This window comes from Populus euphratica, unplaced genomic scaffold (genome assembly GCF_000495115.2).
Source record: "Populus euphratica unplaced genomic scaffold, PopEup_1.0 scaffold6.1, whole genome shotgun sequence".
NCBI lineage: Eukaryota > Viridiplantae > Streptophyta > Magnoliopsida > Malpighiales > Salicaceae > Populus > Populus euphratica.
The window spans coordinates 2,426,184-2,440,566 of NW_011499849.1; the positions used below are offsets into that span (position 1 = coordinate 2,426,184).

Genomic DNA, 14,383 nt, shown 5'->3' on the forward strand with positions numbered 1-14,383 from the left:
AGGGCGTGGATTGCTGCTTCTAATCAACTTTCCAAAGTGGTAGGTGAAATTGTTCTTGCATTTTGTCTTTGTTATTTACTACTCCTATAGTATTTTACCGGTTATCTTCTTGCGTTGTGGTGAATGTCATTGCCCTTGGAGGTCAAATGATAGCATTGAGTTTGGTTAATATAATTAAAAAAAACTGCATCTTTATGAGTTGCATCTTTTTGACGCATCTATATATATGTTAGCTTGGACTTTTGTGGTTTCACCTCCATCCATATGTAATCCTGATGACAACTATCTCATCCAGACGGAAGCACAAAAGGTAAAAGGATTAGTATGAAGTATGAACTACAGTGCCGGCTCCTAGCTGGTTTGCAAGATTTCCGAGAGAAATAATCATGAACAGACGTGAATGATAGATAATTAGCAATGAATGGTAGTTGAAAGAGTAAGGAGGTCATGTGTGCTGGAAGACTTTGTTTGAAAAGGTGGTAAGATTGGACCTTTAAAGTTGCATGCTTGGTGGTATGATTTTTTTCTTTGAATGCGTACAGTGTTGCTCCTGATCAATCAATTCCTGGGAAAAAACTAATGGTCAAGCTACTTAGCAAACCTATCGTAGGGTCCATGCACATGTCAATTAATTGGTCGGGATCCCAGCAGATTTGAGGAGCTACTAGCATAGTTCAAACTTGTTAGCAACACAAAGCTGTTCCTCATTCATGACATGTAATAATGTTTAATAATACCTTAAATATTACAATATGCTGTGGCTTGGGAAAGTAGCAATGAGGAATCATCTTTTATGTTATTAACAATCAAGGATAATGGCTCGCCTCCATCTGTCCATTTATATGTATTCGGATTTCTTTTCACCAGCTAATCTCTTTCCTTTTAATCGTACCAACTTAAACCTAAATTTTATGGAATATCTAAAAGATAATGAACTGGAAGTCCAAAGCTTAAAGTAACCTATTTGGAACCTGACGATGAATTTATGTTGCCTAGCAAACTAAATTATACTATTGATGGGAAGTGAATCCAATTGTCGAACAGATATTTGCATATAGACGCATGCAGTGAAGGCAAGAGATTGGCAAAAGGAAACAACATATACTCAGTTTTCTTTGTACTGTTGAATTTAACAGTCTGGAAACTCTCTACGTGAAAAAAGATCAACAGCAAGAATAGAGAGCGGATCAGTCTGCTTTGGTGATTTCTTAAATGAAAAGCCACAACAGCCTCTGTTTTTTCCCTCCCAGCAGAGATATTTCCACCAACAGTTCCAAAGGCAAAAACACAAACATTTCAAGCTGCAAAATCATAGGTGAGGTTGCAAAATCTCGTCAGATATTATTGCAGTGAAAAAAAGAAAGAAGCAAAAGACAGATGAAGTAATGAGCTGCTCGCTGTCCATACACATGCAAGTAAACTGAAAATTCAAAATCCATCCCTTTCTTTTCCTGCAATATCTAGAAATATGAAATACAATAAATCAAATTGAGAACTAACTGTGAATACCTTGAGATTTTGCTCTTTCCTTTCTCCAAGCTCTCCATTCTATCAGACAACTGATCATGAGTGTGCTAAAAAAGTTCCCTGTAATCAGAACTCCTTTTCTTCTGGTTGGCTTGAAGTCTCAAAAAACTTCGAGGAATTCTAAATCCTCCAAACACCGACCCACACTCTCCATCCACTGTTCCATCCTCATTTTTCTCCTGTAATCTAGGCACAAACATACTCTCATTCAAGAATTGACGAACAATTTCAGGAGAAAAAACCCGATTGGTTTCTGAGCAAATTAAAACAACAGAAACAGAAAGAGGGAGCCTTTTTTCTATGCTTTCATACAAAGACTGGCCATTTTCAAGCTAGTATGAAAAATTAGGCATGTACAAACATGAGGGTCAGTCAATATATTTTTATTTTCCCCTTCATTTATGCATAGTTTTAGAAAGTCAACAACAGTAATAACCTCATATGTCAAGATTCAATTTTTTCTGTTATATCTCAAAAGATTAGTATAGTGAACAGATACCTTTGAAAAGAGAAGGACCCATGATGATGATAACTTTGTTCCATTAAGGATTTTTCCTCTGCGTAAAAACCCAGGATACTGCAATTCCCGAAAGAAAAATAGAAGAAAGAATTGGGACAGGAAGTAAGTACCACCCACCTCTAAAAAAAAGAAAAGAAAAGAAACTGAAGAAAAAGGCAAGAATCAGAATTACCCACCACCATCCAAAAGAGTATCACCATGTCACATGCTGCAAATTCTAACACCTTTAACAATGAGTCATGAACAAGGCAGGGGAAGGATTTTGAACAAAGCCATAACGGGAAACTTCAGAATCATCAAACGCACCATTTTATTTGTTTTAAATTAGTAATGTGTCAATAGACACGTGTAAGAAAACTGTCACTCTTACTATTCAGGACGAGCATCTTGCATGCATATAATGTACTAAAACCGTATGGAGCAGAGGGGAGAAAAAACAATACACAGTGTGTGTAAAGAGAAAAATTCAGGTGAATTTGCTCCCATCCTATCCAAATCCAATTTCAATTTCTGTTTTCAGTCATTGAGACTAGTTTGATTTCCAAATACATTCTTGAATTACTCTTTCTGGTTCTCAAAGTTTCTATAATAGTAACAGTATTCACTTTGAATAAACTTCAGTGTTCTTAGTTTTGTTGAATCGACACAAGAACCATAGAGATCAAAAGACTTGAAGATTCTATTGAGTCAGCAAAAAGAGAGGCCAACTCTAGGTACGATCAGCTAGTTAATCTTATGAAGGACCAAGGTCAAAGGTGGGATCACACTACCAATAATCATGAAGCTCAAATTAGAGGAATTAAGGAGCTGCTTCATGGGTTGACACAACAACTTGAATCGGTTATGCAAATGGTTCCTTTTCCCTCAGGGGAATCCAGCTAAAGTAAAGATAAGCATGCAGCTTATCAAAATGAATTTTCATTCAGGCCTAGCTACTCAACTGAAGGAAGGCCATCGGCTTACAAGGTACACCGACCTAAACATCATTTTTCAGTATTTGAGGGTGAAGATATGCATAAATGGTTGTACAAATGCAACCAGCATTTTGAGATAGAGGATATTGATGAATCAGATAAACTGAAGCTAGCCTCCTACTACCTAGACAGCATAACACTTTATTGACACCAAAATTTTATGAAGAACCAAAACAATCAGAGAGTGAGCTAAAGGGAGTATATAGAAGCTCTTTATTATAGGTTCGGGGGGCAAAAAGATCCAATGGAAGACCTGATAGATTTGAAACAGGTAGGGACCCTAGAGGATTATATCCATGATTTTGATGTTCTATGGAATAAGGCTGGCATTGGAGAGAAGTAAGCCTTAGTTATTTTTTTAGGTGGGTTGGAGTTGGAAATTAAAAACACTGTAAAAATATTTGAACCAAAAGATCTTAGGCAAGTCTTCAATCTTGCTAGATTGCAGGCAAACACTCTAATTCACAGACAAAATCTGGGATATATACCAAAACACTCAATGTCCACAGCACCTCATAGCCTTCCATCAAAACCCATACACCAGCCAAATCTTACTACAGTTACCCTTCCCACAGCAAGCAACATACCACCAATTAAAAGCCCTTCCTGGCCAAACAGTTTCCAAAACTCATTTAACAGAACTCCTAATAAGCCCACCAAATCTATAAAAAACCAGGAGTTTGAAGAACGTAGGTTGAAAGGACTATGTTTTTGGTGTGATGACAAATTCATGCTGGGCAATAGGTGCAAAAATAAACGATTATATTCCCTAAGTATTCTAAAGGAGCAGGAAGAAACTAATGGGGAGGAGGTTCAAGAAGAAGAAATTATACCCCACATCTCATTGAATGCCTTGAAAGGGACCGTAGGTTTTCATATTATGAAGGCGACAGGGAGAATAGGGAAACAAACCCTCCACATATTAGTTGACTCTAGGAGTACCCACAATTTTCTCAACTCCTCTATAGTACAAAAACTACAAAATGAGTTAACCACTATCACACCTATCACTATACAAGCAGCTAATGGGGGCAAGATGTCATGTGAATCAGTCTACAAAGGTCTCAAATGGAAGATACAAGGAGTGAGTTTTGAAGATGATGTGTTTATCATGGATTTAAACAATTACGACATGGTGCTGGGCATCTAATGACTATCCATGCTAAGGGATATTTTATGCAACTATAAGCACCTCTAGATGTCTTTCGATTGGCAAGGCTAGAGGGTGCTGCTCAGAGGTGAAAATCCCATCAAATTCCAAGCTATTAAGCTGGAGCAGCTTAAGGGATTACTAAGCAATCAGAAACAGTTGTCAGAAGTCCATTTGTGTAGTTTATGAATTCTAGACGAGGATGATTTCACTCTTAGTTCAATGATAGTTGCACCACCACCTCACTTCAACAGGGATACCAGGATCACAAAGCTGTTGGGAGACTACCAGGACTTATTTAAGGAACCTGAAAGACTGCCACCACCTAGGAGCCACGATCACTTTATTCTATTGAAGAAAGGAAGCCAACCTATTAATTTGAGACCTTACAGGTACTTAGGACTGCAGAAAGATGTGTTGGAGAAGATGGTAGAGGAAATGCTGGGAACAGGTATTATAAGGCCTAGCAACAGTCCTTTTGCTTCACCAGTTGTATTGGTTAAGAAAAAGGATTCCACCTGGAGGCTATGTGTGGATTATAGAGCTCTGAACAAACTTACGATCAAGGACAAGTACCCCATTCCAGTGGTGGAAGAGTTACTGGAGGAACTAGCAGGAGCAACTATTTTTTCAAAGATTGACCTTCGTTTGGGGTATCACCAGATCAGAATGGGTTCGGGGGAGGAATTCAAGACAGCTTTCAGGACACATAATGACCATTATGAGTTTTTAGTTATGCCTTTTGGGTTGACTAATGCACTTGCTCTATTTCAGAGCTTAATGAATGAAGTTTTTAGAGCACACCTCAGGAAATTCATCCTGGTATTTTTCAATGACATTCTCATATACAGTAAGTCTTTTATGGCTTACTATGAACATTTACAAACTATTTTCAAATTGCTGAGAATAAATCGATTAGTGGCGAAAGCAAGTGAATACAGTTTCGGCAGCGAGCAGGTCGAGTACTTGGGCCACATTATTTCCAAATTTGGAGTTGCTACCGACCCCAACAAAATCAAAGCAATAATTGATTGGCCCTTACCTAGGAACCTGAAGCAACTACGAGGGTTTTTGGGGCTTACAGGCTACTATCGAAGGTTTGTGAAGGGATACGTGTCCATTTGTAAACCATTGATGCAACTTCTTAAAAAGGATGCTTTCAGATGGAATTTTGAAGCTACCACTGCATTTGCACTACTTAACAAATTAATGAGAACCCCTCCAGTACTATCCTTACTAGACTTGGATAAACTATTCATGGTAGAAACAGATGTCTCTATGGTTGGTGTGGGTGCGGTTCTGATGCAAGAAGGCCACTCTATTGCCTATATCAGTAAAGCTCTCGGATTAAAACAGCAAGCCATGTCGATCTATGAAAAAGAGATGTTAGCTATCATGCATCCAGTTCACAAGTGGAGGCATTATCTATGGGGAAAACACTTTAAGATTCGCACTGATCATGTAAGTCTTAAATACCTTTTGGACCAAAAAATAACCACTCCTATGTAGCATCAGTGACTAGTCAAGTTGATGGGGTATGATTATGAGATAGAATATAGACGAGGGAAGGGAAATGTGGCTGCATATGCACTTTCCAGGCCTGTCAGTCATACAATCTATATAATGGTTGTCTCCTCTATTTTTTCTAACATCATGGAGGCAATTACCAATTCTTGGCAAGGAGATCCATATTTGTTAACGATCATCCATGACTTACAGACCGCGTCAGGCTCACATCCTCACTACAACTGGGTAAATGACCACTTAAATAGGAAAGGGTAAGATTGTGGTGGGTTGTGACTTGGAACTACAGTCCAAGATTGTTTTCCTCTATCACAGCTCAACCTTAGAGGGGCATTCAGGAGTGACTACCACTGCAAAACGAGTGGGAAACTTGTTTTATTGGAAAGGGCAACAAAAGAACATCTGTCAATCTATTAGGGAATGCTCTACCTGCCAGTGAAACAAACACGAAAATATAGCCACTCTAGGACTCCTACAACCTCTGCCTATTCCTCACGCCCCATTTATCGACATCAGTATGGATTTTATTGAAGGGTTACCTAAATTTGAAAGGAAAGATGTCATTATGGTTGTAGTAGACCGTTTCAGTAAATATGCTCATTTCATGAGTCTCAGCCATCCTTATACAGCTCCGATTGTGGCTAAGGTATTCATGGACAATGTATACAAGTTACATGGCTTCCTAACATCAATAGTCAGCGACAAGGATCCTATATTTTTTAGCAGGTTCTGGAAAGAGATGTTCAATATGCAAGGGGTTAATTTGCTCTACTCTTCAGCATACCATCCCCAAACCGATAGCCAGACTGAGATAGTGAATAAATGTATGGAAAATTATCTCAGGTGTATGACTGGGGACAACCCAAACCAGTGGGCATGATGGCTGTCATTGGCTGAATGGTGGTATAATATGATTTTTCATTCGTCCACATAACTAACCCCCTACGATGTTCTATATGGGTTCTCTCCTCCTATTCATATTCCTTATTTTCCCAAGGACTCTACGGTAGCATCAGTTGATGATCTACTGATTCGACGGGAGGAAATCATTAAGCAAGTCAAAGATAACCTTCGACTAGCACAACATCGAATGGTTCAATTCGCCAATAACAAGAGGAGTGAAATGACTTTTTCAATCAGGGACTATGTGTATCTTAAACTACAACATTACAAGCAGCATTCAGTAGTTCGCAGGACATCACAGAAATTATCAGCCAAGTTTTTTGGGCCTTACCTAGTGATTGCCAGAATCGGTGAGGTAGCATACAAACTGGAGCTGCCACCGTCATCTACCATTCATCCTGTGTTTCATGTCTCCCAGCTCAAGTAGTGTATCGGTCGCCAGCCAATACAGAGTGACCTGCCACCAATGCCTCAAAACACAAGAATTGCAACCACAAGCTATAATGGAGAGAAGAATTGCACGAAGGAGGAATCAAGCACTCACCTAAGTCTTAATTCATTGGAAAGGGCTCTCACCTGTAGATGCCACATGGGAAATTACGGATGAAATCGCAGCACACTTTCCTGATTTCCACCTTGAGGACAAGGTGGGTTTAATGGGGGAAGATTTGTCGCATGCTGCAAATTCTAACACCAAATTCTAACACCTCTGACGATGAGTCATGAACAAGGCAAGGGAAGGATTTTGAACAGAGCCATAGCGGGAAACTTCAGAATCACCAAACGCACCGTTTCATTTGTTTTAAATTAGTAATGTGTCAATAGACACGTGTAAGAAAATTGTCACTCCTATTATTCAGGACAAGCATCTTGCATGCATATAATGCACTGAAACCGTATGGAGCAAAGGGGAGAAAAAACAATGCAGTGTGTATAAAAGAGAAATTCAGGTGAATTTGCTCTCATTCTATCTAAGTCCAATTTCAATTTCTGTTTTCAGTCATTGAGACTAGTTTGATTTCCAAATACATTCTTGAATTACTCTTTCTGGTTCTCAAAGTTTCTGTAATAGTTACAGTATTCACTTTGAATAAACTTCAGTATTCTTAGTTTTGTTAAATCGTCATACACCACGTCTGTAAATTAGATTAAAATTAATTAGCAATCAAACAAAAAATAGTAAGAGAAAAGGGGGGGAAATTGATGAGAAAGCAAGAATCCTAAATAGTATAATTGCTTCCCTCTTCAAGAACAAGAAGAACAAGAAGCCTTCCCTTCTCAAAATCATGCCCTAGCTCTCTATTATAATTCCTTCTCCTTTTGGTCTCGATTCCAAGAGAGGCGACATTATTGAATATCACCCTCTTGAATCTGTCTGACTCTCTGTAATAATTCCTTTTCTTTCCTTGTTGTGTCTTGAAATTATTATTTAAAAAAGAGAGAGTTAATTTTCTACCTTTTCGTTTCCTTTTCTGTTAATTTTAAACGGTTTTTTTAGGTGGAGAAAAATCACGAGGACATGAAAAGAACAACACTTGCAAATGCTTATGGATTTTTTTAGATATGTGTTTTTGACTGATTTATTTTTTGTTTAATAGCCTCTTTCGTGATTAAACGTATTATTTTGATTAGTTTATACGATTTGTTTGCTTTCTTGGAATTACTGGGGATATAGATTTCTCTGGCTTTCTTGTGTCGATGAAAAGAGAAGAAGAAACGCCTAGATTTCTCTGGTTTTCTTAGACTCAGTTCAACTTCTAATTTAATTTGGTGTGTTGTGGATAAGAAACAAAGCTGCAGTTACCTTTTTAAGCAGAAGATATCTGATCTATGAATATATCTTTTAGCTGTTTACTTTTAAGCACAAAACCAAACAGTGTATCGTGCTTGCTCAAAATATTGTAGTGAATCCATTTTTTATTTTCTTCATCACTTCTTTCATTCTGTAGGTTTTGTGTTAGACTTACCCATGTAACCGATGCTGCAAATATTTTAGCATTTCTTTCCACAGCCTTTTTGAGGCTAAAGGTATCGCTGACAGTGTTGTACATGCAACCAGGAAAAGAGAAGGATTGGTATTGGCTACATTACTACATTTCTTATCATAAATGTTTGCGGTAATTTGGTTGGTTGGAAAGTGTCTCTAGCAACTAGATTTACTGTCTTGTTTTGTTATTCGACCAACTTTTATTTGCAAGTTGGTGGCCTTAGGTTTTGGGAACAATAATGATGAACTTTATCTCTGCTACTGTCTCAATTTAATGACATACAAAGAACACCAACAGCAAAGCTATATAGAAGCTTCCATGATCCGTGTAGAAATCCTTTTTGGTTGAGTTGCTGATGTTGTTTTTTTCCTTGTTTTAGAGGTAGGAACGACAGCAGCACGTTAGTGGTTTACATCTGAGGAAATTGTTTCTGTCAGGATTGGGGGAGTCAAAGTAAATTCTGGGATTTTCTAATGTTTCCACATTTGTATAAAGTTTTGATTGTTACATGGATGGTGTTAATGCAAGAAGAACACTAATTTTCTGCCTTCAGCGCAGCACATTGAGAAATGCAGAACTTTGCAAAATTAGTTACTAAGTCAAAGTAATTGTAATCAAACATATTAAAATATAAATGGGTTGATAAAATAGCATTTACCATTGGAATGTACATATAAAAATAATAAAGAAGCTATATTTATACTATTTAAAATGCTATATTAATTATTTAGCTATTTTAAATGGTCTTTTTCATTGGATATATTCTTACATGAAAACGTGTAATGACTGTTTTTTTCTTTCACACTTAAAAATATTGAATTAATTATTAAGTGCATTGAAATTCTTATACAAGAAGTATTATTCATTACAAAATTGATCAAAAAAAATAAATGTTTATATTTTTTTTTATTTTAAAAGCATGGTGTAATGACCAAAATATTCTTGAAAGTAAAAAATTTAAAACATGCTCTCAAGGACTCGTTTGTTTATTTACAATAATTTGTTAATTATTATTAAATCAGTTGATAAACAATTTGATATTTAATTAAATATTAAAAAAAAGGGGTCAGTGCATATAGTGTACATGCCAGCTTGTTGAAGACACCAATAACCATTAGATAGCTTGTGCAAAACTTCCCGATGGCCAAGATTTTCATTTTATCATGCAATTGAACACGGCATAACATTCTTTTTCTGATGGTAGCATTATTTGTTATTGGCAATGCTTCTTTTTTTTTTTCTTTTTCTCCTCTTGATTTTGCGCAAGCCATACCAAATTTTAAAGTTGTCTTCTAATTTATATGGATCTCCACTTTTGTCCTTTTAATTTTTAATTTTTGTTCTTAATTTTTTTGTGAAATTTTATTCTATTTTCAATTTGATCCTTATTTTTTTATTGTTATTTATTTATTTTGTTAAATTGATTTTTCTTTTTATTTTCACTCTTCAGAAACTATTTTTATTTTTTATGTCAATTTTGATTCTCATTACTTTGATTTTTTTGTCCTTTTGTTAAATTGATTTTTCTTTTTAATTTTACTATTCAATAAAAAAATAAAGTTGATTTTATTTTTTGATTTTAATCCTCATTTCTTTAATTATAATTTTTTATTTTGAATCCTTTTATATAATTGAATTTTTTTTTAGCTTCATGGCTTTTCTAGATAGGATACTTCAAGTCTAATAACCCGAGTCACGAGTTTAAGAAGTTAACGACGGTTGACATTGTTTTTTTAATAAAAAAATAGGCTTTATGATTTTTTTTATTATTAGATTATCTCTATCTCATAACATAGACTGCAAATTTGGTTGATAGTTCAAGTTAGATTAACTCTAATATTAAGGTTATAAATTTGTTATGTTAACTCGATTTGACTAAACTTGATTTTTTTAGATTTAGCTAACCTCATTTCATTATTCTATATTTAATTAGCTAAAAATTGAACCATATCATTTGTTTTTTTTTTTTTTAAATGTTGATAGGTTATAGTGATCACTTTTCTTAAAGAGATTTTTTTCCGTATTTTATCATTGGTTTTTTTTTTTTTTAAATGTTGATAGGTTATAGTGATCACTTTTCTTAAAGAGATTTTTTTCCGTATTTTATCATTGTTTTTTTTATCATCTAACTTAAATAAAGCTAACTTATTTGAACCATTTGGATCTATAACCCAAGTCATTTTTTTTCTTTTTCAAGACATATTACATCATCTAAACAACATTTCTTCCACGTCAAAAAAAAAAAAAATAGTAGTCTTTTTGTTAAGTAAAATGATTAAACAACCTTTAAAGTTAAAATTTAATAAATTGGGGTTTAATGATTTTTTTAAATTTTCATATTAGTTTTTTTGTAATAATTAAGTCGATCAAAAAATAATTTGATGTTTTTATAAATATAAAATATAATAAAAAGATCACATATAATAAAGTAAAAAAATACCAGGGAAAGAAAAAGAATAAAAAACAAAACCTAAAAGAAAATTTCAATAACATCAAGAAACTTCCACATCCTTTAAGATAAGAACAAAGAAAAAAAGATTATGAGAGAGATTGATATCTTTGGAGCATGTTTGAGAGTATAGTTGTTATTGCTTTTTAAATTATTTTTTATTTATAAATATATTAAAATAATATTTTTTTTATTTTTTAAAAATTATTTTTAATATCAGCACATTAAAATGATCTAGAAATATATAAAAAAATATTAATTTGAAGTAAAAAATAAAAAATATATAATTTTTTTAAATAATGTTAAAATACAAAAACAAATAAGAAGTGTGCATTATAAAAGCAAATAAAGAAAGATACCATGGAAAAAAACCCATGCAAAAAAACGAAGAAGAAGTTATTAAAAAAATCCAATAATATTTTTTTTAAAATAGCTATAAGTACTACATTTCACAATATATAATGAGAGAGTGAATATTTAAAAGAAAAATATAAAAGAAAGTTTTTATTAAAAAAATTATTTAAAAATCACAAGAATGTCACTGCACAATATCTACAAAAAGAGAGTGAATGGTGGGAAAAAATTAAAAAAAAAACAAATTGTCAAAAATTATAGGATTGTCACTGTTACAAGAACAATGAAAAACCATCATTTTCCAGCCTTTTGTTCTTAAAAAAAAGAGAAAGAAACTGGTGAAAAACACAGGACTGTCATTGCTACAATATTTACACCTGGAGGATGAACAATTTGATTTTGTGGTGAAACCTTATTTTATAAAATTTTATTTTTTTATTTAAAATTAATTTTTAAGTTAGATTATTTAGATATGTTGATATTAAAAATAAATTTTAAAAAATAAAAAAATAATATTTTTATATATTTTTAAATAAAAATAAATTTAAAAAATAATCACAAAACTCCTCTAAAATCCATCCTCTTTTAGCTGTGTATTATTATTCTTTTTTAATGTTAATGTTTCCCCAAGCATTACAAACTTTAAGTTATCTTTCTTATGGGCTCTGGGTCCTGACATGAAAGAGTGGCAACCCAAGTTGTTTATTGATATTACTGGTAGCCCAAAAAGAAGAGAGATTTTTCTCTTTTTATTCTAAATTCCTGACAAGAACAACCACAAGAGAAACAGACCTCCAGCAAATCCATTTTTCTTCAGAATTCAGATATATGCTTTAATAGAATTCACCCACAAGAAGAAAAATCCATCGATCTTCAAAATTATTTTTGAAAACAACCTACTACAGCAGTAAAAAACAAGCAAACCGAAACCCACTCAGCTCAAGGAACAATCTTATGAGCCTTCAACTTGTCCACCCACGAAATCAACGAATTCTTGGAATTCCTAAACCCCAGAAACCCATGCTCCTTACTCTTATTCATACACGAAATAATGGACTCGGCACCCAACACAAAATCTGCAAACCACCACACTCCTACCTCCTCCAACTTGTTAGGCAACAGCTGATTATCCTTCACAATTTTCTCCCACACTGCTCCTTTATCCTTCATCAACTCCGTCAAGCTCACTTTCTTCCCACTCTCAGGCAACCCATATTTTTTTATCCTGAACTGTTCAGCCAAAACCTTCCACAAATGCTTCCACTTAAAAACATCACCATTGTGGATATTAAACGCTTCATTTCTTGCATTAGGATCCACAGCTGCCCAAATTTCCTGCTCAGCAATCAGATCTGCATCAGATGCGATGGAATAAGCATCCCAAACAGACTCGGTCCCAGGGAACAGTAAAGGCATCCTTTCATGTTTACATATAGCAGCGTAAACACAAAGGGTGCCCATTATGTTCATCAAACTATATGGAGAAAACCCCAAAATTGTATGCGGCCTGTGCACAGACCAAGTTACTCCCTCTTTCTTTGCCACTTCCCCGGCCAGAATGTCTTCCAAATCGTAGTAAAAATTGGGTGCGCTTAATCTGGGCAGATCCTCCGTGTAAGGAGTGTCATGTGGTTCGATCTTGCCTACCAGCTCGAATGGACCAACATAGTGTTTAAGACCAGTTTGGAGGCAAACATGTTTGAGATTGAGGGCGTTGGGGATAACAGCCTGGAGGACATTGCGGAACATGAGGTTATTAGCTTCGATGTTCTCGGCCTCCGTGAATCGAAGGGCCCATGTGACGTAGAAAATGTGAGTAACATCAGTTAGCTGGGAGAGTTTTGCTTGAGTTTCCGCCGTGTTAGATATGTCACATTGGATGTATTCAACAGGGTGGTCTAAGTTCCAGTTTGGTCTTGGACGACGGGCCACTCCGTAGACTTTCCATGGTCCACCAGGTGTGTCGGAGAGTGGAAGGATTTCAGCTAAGCTGTTGCCAACAATGCCAGTTACGCCTATTACTAGGGCCACGCTCTGGTGTCCTCGGAACGCGTTGCCATTTTCAGACTGCTGCTGCAAAACATTTGCCCAAAAAATGAAACGTTAAGTAACAACATAATTCAAAAGTTGAAATAAAGTGAAGATTTGTAAATGGGATGGTTTGTTTTTACCTTGGCACCTCCAATTGCACCTGCCCACCACCGGCTCATTTTCTAGACTGGATTATTGAAGAAGTAGGAGAAATGGTAATGGATTATAAAGGGAAAAAAGGGAGGGATATAAAGGATACAGGAAGAGTCTAACTAACAGTCAATCTTTACTGTCTCGCAAGCCTGTCTGTTGTTTTGGGTGGGCGGGTGATGGTGTTGATTTTGGAGCTTGGAGGGATGCTATGTGGTAGGGGTGTTCAAAAAAACCGACCAACCTTTGGAGGGATGCTCTGTGGTGCCATTTTTTGAAGGTTGTCATATATAGATATGGCATGGACGACGGTTTGGAATAAATAATTTTTGCAGGCCCGCCCCGCGATTATCACCTATCTTGATTGTGTGTACAGTGTCAAATGTTATTTAGAAAAATTAAATTGTTGATATGACTTTTTTAAATGGTATAAATATAATTATTTTTTATTTATACTTCAATAGTAAAAAAAAATATTTTAACAATCCATTTATATTTAAATTTAATACTTTTAAGAAAATTTTAATTGATGAAATATTTTTTTTAATATTTTGACTCTTTTAATAGATATGTAAGAATGATTTTTTAGTCTCTTTTCATTTGATTTTTTCATTAGAGCTGCAAGATAAAGTAAAATGAAAACTCAAAAATTAAATATTTATTTTAGGCTCTCTTGTTATGGGGTGTTTGTCATTAAATTTTAACCTATCTTTCGCTAAAGTTTTATTTTTTTACTTTTAATTATTTTTTTAATTGTTTTAATATGTTTATACAAAAAAAATTAAAATATCAAAAAATATTATTTTAATATAT

The 14,383-nt window shown here is 34.7% G+C and overlaps 1 protein-coding gene and 1 long non-coding RNA gene across 3 annotated transcripts; both read right to left on the bottom strand.

Annotated features, from left to right (window-relative positions):
• Positions 1 to 1,033: 1,033 nt before the first annotated feature.
• LOC105120580 (uncharacterized) lies at positions 1,034 to 2,133 on the bottom strand. The gene is made up of 2 exons (XR_841358.1): positions 2,027 to 2,133; positions 1,034 to 1,713 (listed from the first exon to the last, which is right to left on the bottom strand). It is a non-coding gene; the product is annotated as an uncharacterized LOC105120580 (long non-coding RNA).
• A 9,974-nt stretch (positions 2,134 to 12,107) lies between these two features.
• Positions 12,108 to 13,669, bottom strand: LOC105120582 (3-oxo-Delta(4,5)-steroid 5-beta-reductase-like). 2 transcript variants are annotated; one of them, XM_011018839.1, is made up of 2 exons: positions 13,561 to 13,669; positions 12,108 to 13,462 (listed from the first exon to the last, which is right to left on the bottom strand). In XM_011018839.1, exons 1-2 carry the CDS (start codon positions 13,597 to 13,599, stop codon positions 12,329 to 12,331), a joined length of 1,173 nt encoding a protein of 390 aa, XP_011017141.1. In that variant the 5' UTR covers positions 13,600 to 13,669; the 3' UTR covers positions 12,108 to 12,328. The 2 variants fall into 2 exon arrangements, with proteins under 2 accessions (XP_011017141.1, XP_011017142.1); XM_011018840.1 differs by having other exon boundaries at positions 12,108 to 13,459; positions 13,561 to 13,662.
• Between the last annotated feature and the right edge of the window lie 714 nt (positions 13,670 to 14,383).